General features: G+C 55.7%; 3 protein-coding genes across 11 annotated transcripts; 2 read left to right on the top strand and 1 right to left on the bottom strand.

Annotated features, from left to right (window-relative positions):
* Positions 1-685: 685 nt before the first annotated feature.
* PRRT1 (proline rich transmembrane protein 1) lies at positions 686-3,119 on the bottom strand (the record flags this gene model as incomplete). The annotated part of the gene is made up of 4 exons (XM_079934071.1): positions 3,028-3,119; positions 1,580-2,115; positions 1,040-1,225; positions 686-862 (listed from the first exon to the last, which is right to left on the bottom strand). Exons 1-4 carry the CDS (start codon positions 3,044-3,046, stop codon positions 686-688), a joined length of 918 nt encoding a protein of 305 aa, XP_079790197.1. The 5' UTR covers positions 3,047-3,119.
* A 1,747-nt stretch (positions 3,120-4,866) lies between these two features.
* On the top strand, positions 4,867-12,828 carry PPT2 (palmitoyl-protein thioesterase 2). 6 transcript variants are annotated; one of them, XM_079932769.1, is made up of 10 exons: positions 5,012-5,039; positions 5,316-5,457; positions 5,939-6,151; positions 6,397-6,550; positions 7,015-7,110; positions 7,205-7,312; positions 8,113-8,196; positions 8,316-8,400; positions 11,430-11,484; positions 11,665-12,828. In XM_079932769.1, exons 3-10 carry the CDS (start codon positions 5,969-5,971, stop codon positions 11,806-11,808), a joined length of 909 nt encoding a protein of 302 aa, XP_079788895.1. In that variant the 5' UTR covers positions 5,012-5,039; positions 5,316-5,457; positions 5,939-5,968; the 3' UTR covers positions 11,809-12,828. The 6 variants fall into 6 exon arrangements, with proteins under 6 accessions (XP_079788891.1, XP_079788895.1, XP_079788890.1 ...); XM_079932764.1 differs by having other exon boundaries at positions 5,017-5,039; positions 5,961-6,151; positions 7,181-7,312; XM_079932768.1 differs by having other exon boundaries at positions 5,023-5,039; positions 7,181-7,312.
* A 375-nt stretch (positions 12,829-13,203) lies between these two features.
* On the top strand, positions 13,204-15,965 carry EGFL8 (EGF like domain multiple 8; the record flags this gene model as incomplete). Of its 4 annotated transcripts, XM_079932760.1 has the most annotated exons (9): positions 13,204-13,454; positions 13,974-14,102; positions 14,317-14,439; positions 14,547-14,659; positions 14,760-14,855; positions 14,962-15,132; positions 15,223-15,302; positions 15,380-15,533; positions 15,833-15,965. In XM_079932760.1, the coding sequence occupies exons 2-9, from the start codon at positions 14,002-14,004 to the stop codon at positions 15,880-15,882; spliced, it is 888 nt and encodes a 295-aa protein (XP_079788886.1). In that variant the 5' UTR covers positions 13,204-13,454; positions 13,974-14,001. The 4 variants fall into 4 exon arrangements, with proteins under 4 accessions (XP_079788886.1, XP_079788885.1, XP_079788884.1 ...); XM_079932759.1 differs by lacking the exon at positions 13,204-13,454 and having other exon boundaries at positions 13,940-14,439; XM_079932758.1 differs by lacking the exon at positions 13,204-13,454 and having other exon boundaries at positions 13,940-14,439; positions 15,380-15,937.
* Between the last annotated feature and the right edge of the window lie 27 nt (positions 15,966-15,992).

Raw genomic sequence — 15,992 nt, forward strand, 5'->3', positions numbered from 1 at the left:
GGTGAAGGTTCTGAAACCGGTAACCTCCCAAATCTCATTCCAAAAAAATCAAAAGTAGACAGAGGTTCCGGGATTAGCAAGAAAAGAGGCGGGGATGAGGTGGAGGAGAAATGGAACTGTGCTCGCAAAAGTGGGAGTGAGCGTGGGGGCGTGGCTACCCTGGGGCTCGGCTCTCGCGCCGGGCAAAGGGGAGGAGTCTGTCAGTAAGGGGGCGAGGCCTGGCGCCACAAACCCAATCACCGGACTGAATCACCCCGCAGGGAAGAAAAGAAGGCGGAGCCTGCCGACCTGGAGGCGGGGCTTTATCAGAGCCGGGGCGGAGCCTATACAGGAGGCGGGGCTTTAGGGACAAGTTTCCAGGCTGGGGAGCAGTGACCGAGGGAGTTCGGCCGGGGGCGCTGTATTTAGAGGGGTTGGGGGCCTGGAGCGACTGAGGGGCCCGGCATTTGGCCGGAATCCCAGGAAGCGGCGTCCCTGTTAGTGTGGGTTTTGGCGGGGTTCCTGAGGAACTGGATTCGGAGCGTGCCCGCAAGGCGAGAGTTTCTGTAGAGGCCTAGTTTAGGATGTAACCAAGTCCGGTGGCCCCAGAAGCGGGTGTGCAGGGCGCCCGCTGGATCCGCGGCTTGACGGCAAAACGCGCTTGGGAGGTCGAGGGGCGCAGAGTGGGGCCGGGCCGTAGGCGTCCTTACGGATCCCAATAGTTCTCGTGGTGCTGTGCAGCAATGATGATGACTACGGTGAGGATGGTACAGAGCACCATGGCTGCTATGCCCACGGCCAGGGAGATGAAGGAGAAGTTCCGGGCCTCTCGTGAAGCGATCTCGGCTGACACCATGTCTCCGCGGGCCAAGGCCGTGCGCACCTGCGGGGGAGGGTGGGGGAGAGCAGATCAGAGAGCTGCTACCTCGGCCGCACGCCTCAGTCTCCCTCTGAGGTGCTCCCCAAAACGTCCAGCACTCCATGGGATTAAGGAAGACCTAGTGAGCCCTCCTCTCCATACTCCGCCTCCATTCCCTCCCCCTCCCACCCCCCCACGCACCTGCACTGCCTTGAAGATGGCAATGATGCCCGTAGGCCAGAAGCAGCAGATGGTGGTCAGCACCGCGATGGGCATATAGTCATGGGGCGGGCGCCTCGGCTCCAGCAGGGCCAGCCCTGGGCCTTGGGGCGGGGGGGGAAGCGTGGAGGTTACTCCCGTTCCCCCCGGGGTCCCGCCGGCATAGGGCTGTGGAAGGAAGGTTGTGGGGAGAAGACGTCACTCTTACCCTCCTTGAGCCCACCAACTTTCCACGTCTGGCAGAGAAAGAGGGTTGTTTCCTTCTTTCAAACCTCCTCTGGACTTTTAGGCTGTTTCCCCTGCCAGGCCTTGATCTTTGACTCCAGCTGACCACCAGACCACTCCCTCCCCGCCTCGCCCCATTCCCAAGCTTTTCCTTAGTCTCTCCTCTCCCTTGGCCCCAGAACGCCGCCTGGTCCCCTGGCCCTCTTTCTCTATCCCACCAGCCCCTCAGTGTGTCCCCAATTCCAGGTCCTGTTCCATCCCCCCCTTCCCCCAGGCCCCTGTCCGCCCCGTACTCACCGCGCCCACCGGGTAGACTGGCACGTAGGCAGTGCAAGGCTGCAGCTGTAAGGGGTAACCAGGGGCTACGTAGCCCCCCAGTGACAGCGTGCCTACCGCTCCAGTGTGCGTGGGCACCACGAAGCCCGGGGCCTGGGCAGTGTGAGCGGGCGCCGGCGGGGGCGGGGCGGCGGCGGCGGGCGGCGGCGGGGGTAGTGGGCCCTCGAAGCGAGTCTCCTGCAGGTAAGGGTCGGGTGGCATGCGGGGCAAGGTAGCGCAGCCGGATGGGGGTACCCCAGCGGCCGGGCCGGGCGGGACGTGATGCGGAGGCCTCGGCAAGGTGGCGGAGGACGAGGGACCGCGCAGAGCGGCGGCCCCGGAAGCCAGGCCCCCAGCCCCTAAGCGCGGGAGGGTGGCAGTGCCAGACTGGTGGTAGTGGTGGTGGTGGTGATGGTGCGAGGAAGGGGCTGTCTGTGGGGGCGGGGCGGGAGGTTCGGCCGGGGGCTGGGGGGCATTGTAGGGTGGTGGAGAGGTGTGAGGGACTGAGTCGGGGAGGCCTGGGGGCGGTGAGCAGAGGTGTGGGGAGAGATAAGACAGATGAGATAAGGAGGGGCAGGGGGAGACACAGAGGGTCAGGGATGGAGGAAGATAATGGGAGAGACAGAGAGGAGATGGGTGAGAAGCCATCTCTCATTCTTGGGGCAGCAGAGAGGTTGTATCTAGGCCATCAGCTCCCCCCCCCGCCCCCGCTTTTCAATCTAGTTTTGAGGTCATAACTCTCTTCTGCTCCTCTCCCTTCCTCAGCAATGGGCACACAGCTTTAACCTGCAGACCCAAATTCATATGCTCCTTGGCTTATGGCAGCCTTTGGGCTAGCCTATGCGAGCTGGTCCTGTGTGTGCACGTGTGTAGACATGCAACACTGTTAACATGTGCTCAGTTCAACAGTTGTATAAACACAGGTAGGATAACATGTTCCTCTCTGCCATTCCTTCAGTGGGGAGGGGGTGCCCTAGTCTCTTAGGGAGTCTCAGTACCACTTTTAGGACAGATTAAAGAAGGGTCCTCTGGATTTTACCCCCCTGGCAACCCCCATCTGATCATCTCTCCATATTTCCCCATTGGATGTCTCCACGCGAGCCAGTGTCATCTGTCCATCTGTCACTTGCAATGATGCTATCCATGCAGTACCTGGCTGATGCTAAGTCACTCTTGTACTTCCCTCGCCCTCTCAACCTGCCCCCCTAACCCATGTTGTTGGCAAGGGACTGAGGCTGAGACTGGCAGGAGGAAAGGAAGAGAAGGGAGGGATATAAAAAGAGGAGGGGGGTTGGGGGTCGGGGTGTGGAGAGCTGGATACAAGGGGAATGAAACAGAACCAACCGCTAGGGAGGGGTAAGGGAGGGGGTGGGGGGGGGAAGAGTCAGGAGACACTGGAGAGGGCTGGAGGTTTTGTTGTTGTTTTCTACCTGACTTTTCGGATGACATGCCTGCTGTCTCGCTGGGACAGGAGCCGTGCAACCGGAGTCTGGAGTCAGGATCCCTGGCTCGCACCGGAGTCTGGGTGCGCAGATTGCGCAGCCGGCAGCAGCGCAGAGATGGAGAGATGAAGACTGTGGCGGCGGGGGGCGGAGGGAAAGCAGGGAGGGGAGGAGCTTAAAGGGACCGAGGCGAGGGAGGGGGAATCCTCCAGACGCATCCGCACTCGGTCTCCGCTTTTGGACTACGTCTCGCCTCCTCTCACCCCGGCATTCAAGCCCCCAGTTTGGGCTCCTTTGGAGTTGTCATGGAAACTGGGAGGCAAGCAAGACCAAGCAAGGCGGGTGGTACTAAGGGAAGGAAGGAGGGAGAAAGAACTCTCTAGAGTCTTCCCCTCCAAGACTGGCCGTAGTGATTATATTGTGGAGGCAGCGAACAGGCGCTCAGTGGATTCAATACCCCAGTTCCCTCTGGATCTTGTTCAACCCAGTCAGGCCTCCCCCTCCTCAGCTTCCCTCAGAGTCCCTATAAGATCTCAGGATTTTCTCCCAAATCCTTGGCTCTTAGTTTTCCCCTCTGTAGGAGAGATGACTGTATGAGAGATGACTGTATGAGAGAGAACCGTAAAAACAAAACCAAAAACAAACAAACAACAAAACAAAACAAAATAGAGAGAGAGAAAAAACCGTGTGCAGAGTTGAGGCCGGCCATGACCTGAAAAGTTCCCAGGGTTATGACCTTGACCTGCCACCCTGGCCTGGGATGAATCGGGAGGTAAAGTGAGAGGCTCTGGTCTATAGCAGTTCAGAGGTAGGAGGCCTATGGTGTGTTGGGGGCTGGGGGTTGCAGTGTAGGGCGAAGAGGAAGCTTGGGGGATATATAGATACCTTTCCTCTCCAGGATGAAGGAGCTGAAGCCCGCTGGGAGGAGGGGACGGATCAACTGCTTATTGCTGGCAGCTCGGTTTGGGAATACGTGCTTGGTCCCCCTTCCCCCTTTTACTTATTGGGCTTCTTAGAGCTTCCAGGGCCCTCAGTGTTCAGATCCATTCCTGAAATCCCACCCACCCACCACCCCCGCCAAGACGCAGCGCCATTGCCTGAGTCGACCTGGGGGCACAGCGGTAACTGCAGTCTTTTTATTTTGCTTATTGTATCTTGGGAGCTTGTACGTGGGGATAGGGGGTGAAGATCAGCAGTCAGCCAAGATTGACCAGAGTTGGGCTTTTTGCAAAAACGTAACTGGGAGTCATTATTACCCATCCCACCCTCCCCCTTTAGACTAGTACTTCCCGGCCCCCGTCTGAGGCAGTCGCTCTCCGGAGCTCTGTCCCTCCCCTCTGACTCCAGGCAGAAACTACAGAGTTGTAAGAGAGGCGCTTGCCAGGGCGATTCCCAGGCCCCAGAGATTTAGATCACAGCCCCATACCGCTCACTTGGCTTCTAAGGCGTTTGCGTTCGCGTGAGCCCCGAACCCTCTACCGCCACCCCATCCTCTACACAGCTCGGGGCGCAAGTTGGTTTTATTGGGAGAGACTTAGACTGGCAAAGACCTTGTGAATAGAGAGAGGAATTCAGAGAAGTTGCGATTTTTTTTAAAAAAAATCAAGGGAAACGTCTTTAAATGCTAAGTAAAAGCCCTAACCCGGGCACCTGGGTATCGGTAGGGGTCACAGGTGGAGAGGTGCGGGACGCCTGGAGTTCAGAAGTCCAGACCGAGTGGGAAGGTCTGAGTAAGGAGCCGCCCACAAGGAGCTCCAAGTTCAGGGCGGGGCTGTGGAGTCGCTCTGGTGGAAAGACTCATCCGAAAGCAAACGAGCCTGAGTCAGCGCTGCCCTAGGGTCCCTCCGCCCCTGGGGGGCGGGGGTGGTGTCACAGATGGGCCCCGGAGTAGAGTAGGGCAGAAGAAACTGGGCCAAGCTGCACTTTTACCTCGAGGGGCCTCGAGGGCTCTCCGTGTCTCTGGAAACAAGGGCACTACAAGCACTTCAGGATGAAGAGTTGTAAGACGCAGATCCGGCGCGGGCGGGAGGGAAGGGGTTAGGAGTACGGTCCGCCTGGGCTACCTTCAGCCCTCATCAGACGGACGGCGAACTGCGAAGGACTACCTTTCCCCAGTCTGTTCTCCCAGCGCCTCCCTGGGGAAAGAGAACTAAACTCCGTGTTCCTTTGCGGAGCCGGACGCCTGAATTGGGAAGTAGGGCGAATCAAGGCCGGGAAATGGGACCCTTGGGTCGCTGCTGCCGCAGGGACTGAAGAGGCAGTCTTTCAATTCCCAGGACATGTTTGCTGCTTCTGCCTCTCCCCGCCGGTCTAAGTGGATCGCTCCACCTATTTTCTCCCCCGCTCTTTCGGCGCAATGGATTGTTCCATTGCCCCTCCAGTCTCGGGCCTGCGTTGCGGGGGACACTGGCACGGTTGGTAGGGAAAGCCCCGGACGTGACGGCTGAGTGCGACCCTGAGCAGCCTCCCCTCTCCCATCCGTCATTCCCCTGCGCGCGTTCTCCTTACACCCTTCCCCTCCCCCACGTGGGTTCCAAGCTGCAGGGAAGTAAACAGCGGGCAGAGCGAGGCTCACGGACCCAGGCCAGGTGGGCCTTTGCACTCTCCAGGGGTCCTGCGCTGCTGCTCAGGGGTCTTTCTTGCAAAACCCCCGTCTTGCCTGGCTGGGATGATGCATTAGGAAGATGCTGGCCTGGGGACAGAGTCCCCGCTGAGTTAGGGGCGGGGCTTGGGTGAGCGTCAGTGCGTTTACAATGTGGTTGGGGGCGGTGTTCGTGGGGAGAGGACTAGAGTAAAAGTAGGATATTTTGTGACAAGGACCTGGTGTGGGAACGGGCAGGGGACGCTTGATTGCCGGCGTCTGTTCGGAAGGCAGGGGGTGTTGTCATCTCTCTCACAGGCCCTCATCGCCCCCTTCTCAGGCGGGAGCATGCTGGGGCTCCCGGGGCTGCGGCTCCCCCCGGCGGGGTTCCTGCTCCTGTTGCCGTTCCTGCTGCTGCTGCTGCCCGCAACCCCCGCGCCCCATCGGGCTTCCTACAAGCCGGTCATCGTGGTGCATGGGCTCTTTGACAGCTCGTACAGCTTCCGCCACCTGCTGGAATACATCAACGAGGTCTGGCAGGGGACCTCCGGTTGTGGGGCGTTGGTGGCGTCTACAGAGGCTGGGGAAGGAGAATGGGGAATTGAATGCTGGGCCTGCCAACTTCCTCGGGGAGCTGGTGCTGGCGTGGGGAAAGTCTGGGGACGAGAGATCCTTGGTTCTAGCAGGGCACAATAGGCATGTGGGCGCTGGCCAGGGGTCGGTGTGGAGGGGCTTCATCGTCCATCCCCGGTTGGGGCATTGCCCCCTTCCCACAGACACACCCTGGGACTGTGGTGACAGTGCTCGATCTCTTCGATGGGAGAGAGAGTTTGCGGCCCCTGTGGGAACAGGTGCAAGGGTTCCGAGAGGCTGTGGCCCCCATCATGGCAAAGGCCCCTCAAGGGGTGCATCTCATCTGCTACTCGCAGGGTAGGCACCGTCTCCCACCCCAGCTCCTAAGCCCTATCTGAGGCTTGATCCTTATCTGAGGGACACTGCCTAGTGTTCCCTTTTTTGAGCCACATTGCTTCAGCCAGAGCCCTGATACTTGAGCCCTCCTTTTCTGACTTCCCTCAGTACCTGGGTCTTATCTCTGTGTGTGTCCTGAGTGGGAGGGAGGCTCCCTGCACTGCTGCCCCTTTCTTTGCCCATTACCCATGGTTCTTGGACATAAAAGGTAGTGGGACAGTAAAAAGCACCCTACAGTTAGTCGGGACGCCCAGTGTCGAATTCTGGCTCTGTCACTTACATGACGTGGATGTTTCGACACGGTGTGTGCCTTCTCTGGGCTTCAGTTTCCTTTAGGTACACTGTGTGTGTGTGGGGTGCGGACGGGGGGCAGTGTTGGCCCGGCTGTCCCTAAGTCCCTGCCCAATGTGGTGTTCCGCCTGCAGGGGGCCTGGTATGCCGGGCACTGCTGTCTGTGATGGATGACCACAATGTGGATTCTTTCATCTCTCTCTCCTCTCCACAGATGGGACAGTATGGAGGTGAGTGGGCACTGTGGGCTCCATGGGGGGGGGGGGACCCTGAGTCTTGAGGGCACAAGTTTGGAACCAGCTGGCACTGCTGTTCTCTTGCCAGACACGGACTATTTGAAGTGGCTGTTCCCCACCTCCATGAGGTCCAACCTCTACCGCATCTGCTATAGCCCCTGGGGCCAGGAATTCTCCATCTGTAACTACTGGCATGGTGAGTAGGACATGCCAAACTGGGGCCTCCATGGAAAGGGCATCCTGGAGGATAGGGCCTGCTGCTCCCACCTCTACCATAACCAACAGCAATGATAACGATAACTTAACAGTTATTGAGCACTTACTATGTGAACAGGCACTGTTCAAAATGCTTTATGTGTATCACCTTATTTGCCTTAGAGAGTATAGCCTGCTGCAGGGGTCGGCCGACTGTATCCTTAAAGGGCAAGACAGTAAATATTTTGAGCTTTGCAGGCCGTAGTCTCTGTCACAACCACTCAGTTCTGCCACAGTCATGTGAAAGCAGCCATATATCTTATGTAAATGAATGAGTGTGTCTGTGTTGGCAATAAAATTTATTTACAGAAACAAGCAGTGAACTGGATTTCGCTAATGAGTCATAGTTTGCAAACGCCTGGTGTAGTTTTTAAGACCATGGATGCTGCTGGGTCCAGACTGCTTGGGTTTGAAGCCTGGCCCTGCGGCATGACTTTGGGCAAGTTACTCAACCTTCCTGTGACTCAATTTTCCTCATCTGTATAATGATATAGTACATACCTTATAGGGTGGTTATGAGGATTAAATAAATTAATGAATGTAATGTACTTTGAACAGTATCTGGCTCATAGCAGGTGTTAGAAAAAGGTGTTTGCTATTATGTTTACAATTATCGTGGCTACTATTATATTACTATTCACCTTGTCTATTACTTTAGCCTCCAGATTGGTCTTCCAGCCTCTGGTCTTGCCTCTTCTCCCTGCTTCTCTGACAACCTTTCTAACTGCTGTTTGTACCCAGACCCCCACCATGATGACTTGTACCTCAATGCCAGCAGCTTCCTGGCCCTGATCAATGGGGAAAGAGACCATCCCAATGCCACTGGTAAGACCCCAGGCTCCTACCCTGGTCCCATTTTCTGCTTCTCTGACCCGCCGTGTTCCCCTCTCCAACCTGGCCTGACCCCTGTGACTGACTCAGGCTCTCTTCTTCCCACTCTGCAGCTTGGCGGAAGAACTTTCTTCGTGTGGGCCGCCTGGTGCTGATTGGGGGCCCTGATGATGGTGTCATTACCCCCTGGCAGTCCAGGTAATAAGGGACTGTGTGGCCTGAAGATTGGCTAAGGACACTCCAGCCCCCACCAATCTTTATCTCATTTCTAAAACTGGCCTGCTGCTTCCGCTGGGTAATACCCCTACCCTCCACTCATCTTGTCACCCAAGACCAAAACCTGGGAGTCATCTCCTAGCCTCTTATACGCAGCCAGTCACTAAGCCCTGCTGACTCTACTAGGTAGAGTCTGCTTGCTCTCCATCCCTACCAACCCCCCTTTGTAAAAACTTGTAACTTTGAAATATTTACAGATTCGTAGGAAGCTGCAAAGATAGTTTAGAGAGGTCCTGTGTATCCATCACCAAGCTCCCCTCAATGGCTGCATCCTATGTAACTATAGCACAGTATCCAAACCAGGAATATGACATTGGTGCCTGTGTATGGTTCCACATGCCATGTAATCACATTTCCTACCACCGCTTTTACTTACCTGGACTACTGTAATAGCCTCCAGCTCATCCCCTCTATCCTATTCCTCAGGAAAATCCATGGCTTCACGGCACTCTGTGCCTGCCTTTGATCATCATGAGTGATCTGAAATGTCACCTGATCTACCTTAGTCACTCAACAAATACTCTGTGTGCCTAGGCACTGTTCTGGGTCCTGGGGCTGCAGTAGTAAATGAAAGAGAAGTCCATGGTGTTACGTAGCTTACATTCTTGTGGGGGAGACAGATAATAAATGTAAATCTATATGAAGTGGTGATAAAATAAGGCAGGGGAAGGGATTAGAGGATGGCCACGGCCTATATTAGCTGGTGGCCAGAGAAGTCCTTCTGGAAGAGTTGCCATTTGAGCAGAGACTGAAGGAAGTGAGGGAAAGAGTTGTGCATCAAACTGGGGGAAGAACAACCCAGGGGACAGGAGTAGCACCTGCGAAGGCCCTGGGGCAGGTCTGAGGAATAAGGAGGCCCATGTGGCTAGAGTGCAGGGAGCTATGGAGAGGGTGGGAGAGGAGGTGAAAGAGGTAGCAGGGAGCCAGTTACAGAGAGCCTTTGTGGGGCACAGTAAGCACCCCCCCTTTTTTCCTGAAATATACACAACATAAAATGTTACCATTTTTAAGTGTATAGTTCGGTGGCGTCAAGTCCATTCACATTCTTGTGTAAGCATCACCACTATTTATCTCCAGAACCTTTTTTTCCTTCCCAAATTGCAACCCCATACCCTTTAAAGAACGGTAACTCCCTCATCCCTGCCCCTCCCTGACCCCTGGCAACCATGGCCCTTGCTTTTTGAAAATTCTGAGTGAGAGGAACACGTTGGAAGGTTTTAAGTGAATGAGTGACATGCCTTCTAATAGTTAGAGGTGGGATTTATTTTTTTATCTCATTTCAAACAATCCTGTGAAGGTAAGAATGGCTCAAGGTTATATAGCACCTTTTATGTCCCAAAGCATTATTCCAAGTACTTTTCAAATAAAGCTCATTTAATTCTCACAACAACCCTATAGGGTAATTACTACTATCCTCTTTTGACATATAAGGAAACTTAAGTACAAAGAGATTAAATAACCTGCCTACATTCCTAGAGTTAGTTAAGTGGTGAAGTCAGGCTGTCTGACTTAAGGACAATGTTTTCTTCTTTCTTTTTTTTTTTTTTTTCTGGTATGCGGGCCTCTCACTGCTGTGGCCTCTCCCATTGCGGAGCACAGGCTCCGGACGTGCAGGCTCAGCGGCCATGGCTCACGGGCCCAGCCGCTCCGCGGCATGTGGGATCTTCCCGGACCGGGGCACGAACTCGTGTCCCCTGCATCGGCAGGCGGACTCCCAACCACTGCGCCACCAGGGAAGCCCAACCACAATGTTTTGCTTCCTCTCTATAAAGGAGGTATTCTTATACAGGGCCAAGAATATAAGCAACATGATCAACCACACACAGTGGGAGTGTGTGGCAGAGCTGGAGTTTAAAATCCAGGTCTTTGTGCCCCTACTGCTTTCCAGCCCTTCAACAAGGCCTCCAGGCCTCCAACCCAGCACCCCCCGCACCCAGCTGTGCCTTACCTCTGTGCTGCTCTTGCTGTTGCATTTGCCTGGGACAGCCTTCCTTAGTCCAGGGTAATCGCTGGGAAGCCTTTGTTGATGCTCTAAAACTAGGGTAGTAGCCTCTCCTCTTTGCTCCCATAGCCCATGCTGGCATTTGTTCAGTTATTTATGGCCTGTGTCCACTCAGTGCCCATGCCAGTTAAATATTCTTAACTAAAAAAAATTTAAGAACTTTTTATTTTGAAATAATTTCATACTCAAGAAATTACCAAAGTAGTACAAAGCAATCTTGTATACTCTTCACCTAGGTTTCCCAAATGTTAACATCTTACCGAGTTTACCTTAGCATCCTCTCTCTCCCTCCCTCTCTCTCTCTCTCTATATATATATATACACATATATATATATATGTACGGAGTATGTGTGTGAACCATTTGAGAGCAGGTTGCATGATATCTCTTCACCCTTGAAAACTTCAGTATGTCAGTGTCTATTTTCTATGTACAGGACATTCTTTTACATATCCACAATAATGATCAAAATCAGGAAATTAACATTGATACAGTACTCTGTAGACCTTATTCAAATTTTCCCAATTGTCCTTATAGAAAAAAATCCAGTGCAAGATCCAACCCAGGATCCTGTGTTGCATTTAGTTGTCATGTCTCTTTAGTCCCTTTTAATCTGGAATACTTTCTTGGTCTTTGTACACGACGTTGATATTTTTGAAGCGTATGAGCCAGCTGTTTTATAGAATGTCCCTCAGTTTGGATTTGTTGGCTATTTCCTCATGATTAGATTCAGATTGTGCATTTTTGATGGGAATTCTGCAGAAGTGATGCTGTACCCTCAGTGCATCACCTCATGAGGTACATGATACCCAGTTAAATATTGGTATTTTGAGTGTCCTCCTTGCTGCTTGTGTCCTCAACAGGCCATGAGTTCCTGAAGGACCCTAGCCCACCTTGATTTTCTCCAGCTCTCCTGATAACCTCCCCCTTACCCCCCAATCTTTTTGTAGCTTCTTTGGTTTCTATGATGCAAATGAGACGGTCTTGGAGATGGAGGAGCAACTGGTGAGTTCGTTGGAATTACCTTCCCTTTCTGCACGCACTGTCCCAGCTGTCTGTGGCTCTCTCTGCCACTGACATGGGAGTTGAAAGGTTCACCCTGTGGGGAGGGGGTCTGGGACACCAGCAGGAACTTACTTTGTCCTCCCTATGTCTTTCTTCCATGCCCCTTTGCCCACCTTGAAGGTTTATCTGCGGGATTCTTTTGGGTTGAAGACTCTCCTGGCTCGGGGGGCCATAGTGAGGTGTCCAATGGCTGGGATCTCCCACACGGCCTGGCACTCCAACCGTACCCTTTATGAGACCTGCATTGAACCTTGGCTCTCCTGAGGGATCCCTCAGGAACTCCCCAGCCCAGAGACCAAGTGGTAGCCTTGGATGTCAGGCCTTGGTGTGCCCGTGACCACCTCATCGCTCTCCCACCAACCAGGGCTCCCAGGGCCCCTTCCTCCGCTCTTCTGTGAAAGGCAAATCCTGGTTTCCGCCATCTCGTGTCCTCTCGTTTGGGGCTCGCTGCAAGCTCCCCCACCCTCTTAAGGCCAAGCTTGGGAAGTGAGAAGCCAGGTTTACTCGTGGCTGCTCCTTGACTCTGGCCGGAGGCGCAGAATCCAGCTCCTGCCCACCACAGGGGTCTCCTTCCAGGCCACTCAGGACATTTTTAGCTTCTGTTTTCCCCATGTTCCCTGTTCGTCTGAACTCCCCTGTTGTGAGCCCTCCCAACCCCCAGGAAGGACCACCCATGAGAGTGGGGTTCTGAGGCTCCCCTATGGGGACATTTCCATTCTTGAAGTGTCAGTGTTGGGGAATATCTGTGGCCCGTGAGGCCCATCTCAGGTTTGGGGATCCCCCAGTCCCTATGTTCAGTATTGGGGTGCCCTTGGGGAGCCCAGTTTCTTTGAGGCTCCAGCCCCTCTTTTAGCTACCCTTGAATGGGTGTTACCCCTGTATTTATGGAAATAAAGTTCCATTTACTCAGTTTGGCTTGACTCATTTCCAGGTGAGGGAGACCTGGCTCCCCAGGGAGGGTGGGGATGGAGAGCCTGAGGCCCGGGTGCCCGGATGCCTGGTCTGGGGTGGGACCCCCTTGGTGTTTCCGCTCTCTCAATGCCCATTCTGTGTGGGTTCCTGATTCTCTGCGGGTTCTTTCCTGCTGAGGACAATTCTCTTCCTGTCCCAGCCTGTGATTGGGGGGCTGAGCCCAGGGCTCTAGTGGTTTGGGCCCCAGCCTCATGGGTGGAATGCGCCAGCCAGCCCCCAGGCTAGACGAGGGGGCTAAGGGTCAGGGTAGGCATTTGTTGTGCCCCTTTTTGACCTTTGTAGGCCAGAGCTGGGTGAGGGGCTGGACAATGAGCCTCCTCTTCCTGAAAGAAGGAATCTTGGTGGAGACAATAAGGCCCTGTCTGCTCTGGCATGGGGGGCGGTGGCTGACTCAACTTTGCATACCCCCCACCAGGCCCTAACAAATGTCATCAAGAAATGGGGGCAATTTTCCCTTTACCGCCCTGGGCAGTCCCCACCGCACCCTTCTTTCTTTTCTCATCTGCTCTTGCCTTTTCTCCCATGACTTGACCCCACTTTGTTCTCTGCCAGCTCTGACTTTTCCTGCCCCTCAGTTCTTCCCTAGTCTGTGTTGGGTTGAAGGATGGAGGGCAAGGGCCAGGGGTGCTGCTGGTGTTTAAAGCTAGTAGTCTCTGCTGATTTGGGGGAGTTCCAAAAATAAGGGGCCTCATAGGGTTGAGAAGAGACTTCTGAGGGGCCCTTTGCTTGGCTGGGGGGGGTGAAGGGAGTGGGATCTGGACCCCACTGAACTGACCAAGCTCCAGCTGTGGAGGAGGCTTGTGGGAGGGGGCAGAAATGGGAGGGCTCTGTCTGGCCCGCCCCTCCTCTCCTTTGCAGCCCGCGCAGCCCGCCCACCAGTCTGAGCTGCTGCTTCTGAGGCTGGTGGCCTGAAGTCTCCAGGAGAGGGGGAAAGACAGGTGGGGAGAGAACGTCAATGGGGAAAGACTGGGGGTCACTCAGAGTCTTAGAGTTGAGTGTGAGTTGGGTGTGTTGTCTGAGTGAGGGGAGTGGGTCCAGGGTGTATGTGGTGGTGTGGGTGCGTGAGGGTAGCAGGAATGTGTTTAAGGTGGGGTTTCCAGGTGTGTGGGTGTGTACAAGGTGTAAAGGGGTGTAATGGTGCATATCTGATATTTTGAAGGTAGGAGGATTAGGATGGAAGACGGCACGTCAGAGACAGGAGGGTCATGAGGGGAGGTGGAAGGAGTGTGTCGGGCTGTGAGCTTGTATGGTGCTGCATGGACCATGATGTGCTAAAGGAAGGGGGGTGTTAGTTAAATGTAACTGCGGGTGTAGACAATCCTGGTGGCTAGTGCAAGCGTGCAAATGAGTGTCCTGCCCCACTTAAAGGGTACCAGCAGACTGCTCTTGGAAGGGTTGGAACTGGAGAAGTTAACAGGAGAGGGGAAGGACCTCCATTAACCTCTTCTTGCCTGCAGCTGGCAGAGTCTGAAGTCAAGGAGAAACATGGGGTCCAGGGCTGAGCTGTGCACTGTCTTAGGCGGACTCTCATTCCTCCTGCTACTGATGACAGGCGAGGGGGCCAAGGGTGGATCCCTCAAAGAGAGGTGATAACAGAGGGGGCAGGGCCAGGGGTGAGGTCTTCATGAAACCTGCTGGGGCTGGGGTTTCACAGGTGGCAAAACAAAGTTCAGAATGGGGGGGGAGGCTGTCATTTTTAGGGAGGGTGGGGCCTCAGTGGAGCCTGAAGGGAAGTGGGGCTCCTGGCTCCCCAGGGCCTGGCCCACTCAATGCCTCTCGCTTTCCCCCGCATGGGTGCAGTCAGGGGGTCTGCTCCAAGCAGACGCTGGTGGTCCCACTCCGTTACAACGAGTCCTACAGCCAACCCGTGTATAAGCCCTACTTGACTCTCTGCTCTGGAAGGCGTGTCTGCAGCACCTACAGGTGAGGGGTGGGGAGCCTGGGCTCTGGGGTCTCTCAAGAGGAACGAACCCCCAGAACCGGGGCCAGGACCCATATGCCAATGTCCAGAGCCCGGCGCTGTGTTCCAGGACCACGTACCATGTGGCTTGGCGGGAGGTAAGGAGGGAGGTGCAGCAGACCCACGCCGTGTGCTGCCAGGGCTGGAAAAAGCGGCATCCCGGGGCGCTCACCTGTGACGAAGGTGAGGCTGGGTCTTCCCAGGCCTCGGGGGAGGTGCGCCCGGCCGGGCTGGAGAGCCAGGCCTTCCGCTCGGTTCTGAACCCCGCTTCCTGCGCCCGCAGCCATCTGCGCCAAGCCCTGCCAGAACGGAGGCGTCTGCGTCCGGCCGGACCAGTGCGAGTGCGCCCCGGGCTGGGGTGGGAAGCACTGTCACGTGGGTGAGTTGCCTCGCCCTCCCTCGGGGTGACGCCAGAACTTCCCTACCCGCTGTGGTGCCCACCTCCGCCCCGCCCCCCTCAGCCCCCTCCTCTTTCCGGTAACTAGACGTGGATGAATGCAGGGCTGGCGTCACTCTCTGCTCGCACGGATGCCTCAATACAGCAGGCAGCTTCACCTGTGGCTGCCCCCAGGGCCTGGTGCTGGGCCCGGACGGGCGCACTTGCGGAGAAGGGGCCCCAGAGCCCCCAACCAGTGCCAGCATCCTCAGCGTGGCCGGTGAGTGGGTGGGTGCGTGGGGCACGCGGAGGGCCGGACCAGAGGCGGGGCCGGGGCAGTGGTCACTCTCGGCTCGCTCCTTTGTCCCAGTTCGGGAGGCTGGACACGATGAGCGTGCCCTGAGGCGGGAGATTCGCGAGCTGCGAGGGCGCCTGGAGCGGCTGGAGCAGGTGAGTGGAGATGCCTGGGGCCAAGTCTGGGTCGCAGACCCCACCCCCAACACCCTGAGGTGTCTCTTCCTTTGTAGTGGGCCAGTCAGGCTGGAGCCTGGGTCCGAGCAGTGCTGCCCATGCCCCCAGAAGAGCTGCAGCCCGAACAGGTGGCAGAGCTGTGGGGCCGAGGCGACAGGATTGAGTCTCTCAGTGACCAGGTTCTGCTGCTGGAGGAGAGGCTAGGTGCCTGTGAGTCCCCATGCCCCTCTCTGTGGGGACCCCCATCTCCCAACAGCTGCCCCCAGCTCTTCCAGACACCTTTTCCCAACTCAGTTTTCTCTTGTCCAAAATCTCTTCTCCTCCACTCACTCACCCCATACCTTCCCCAGATTCCCGCACTTTACCACCCCTTCTCCTGGTCTGTCTCCAACTTGGTGGTTCCACTTATTGGTGAGCGAGACTGTCAATCCTTCAGTGTCCAGGGCCCACTCCAGGCATCCAAGAAGTCCACAGTCAATGTGTCTGCCTGTCTCCTTGTCATTAACCAGGCTCCTGCGAGGACAACAGCCTGGGCCCAGGCCTCAATCGGCGGAGCTAAGGAGCCCCTGCAGAGCCCCTGCCCCACTAATTTATACAGAAACTGGACCCACTAATCCTCTGGGATGGGCCGGCTGGGGAGCTGCAGATAAGGCTATCTGCCACTAAGGA

The sequence above is a fragment of the Stenella coeruleoalba genome (assembly GCF_951394435.1).
Source record: "Stenella coeruleoalba genome assembly, chromosome: 10".
Lineage (NCBI taxonomy): Eukaryota > Metazoa > Chordata > Mammalia > Artiodactyla > Delphinidae > Stenella > Stenella coeruleoalba.

Excerpts from the sequence above, each read along its gene's own strand:
- PPT2 (XM_079932764.1), top strand. The coding sequence starts at position 5,319 with ATGTTTGCTGCTTCTGCCTCTCCCCGCCGGTCTAAGTGGATCGCTCCA. Across the intron at positions 6,551-7,014 it reads TCTCATCTGCTACTCGCAGG|GGGGCCTGGTATGCCGGGCA; the intron begins GTAGGCACCGTC and ends TTCCGCCTGCAG. Across the intron at positions 7,111-7,180 it reads ACAGATGGGACAGTATGGAG|CTGGCACTGCTGTTCTCTTG; the intron begins GTGAGTGGGCAC and ends GTTTGGAACCAG.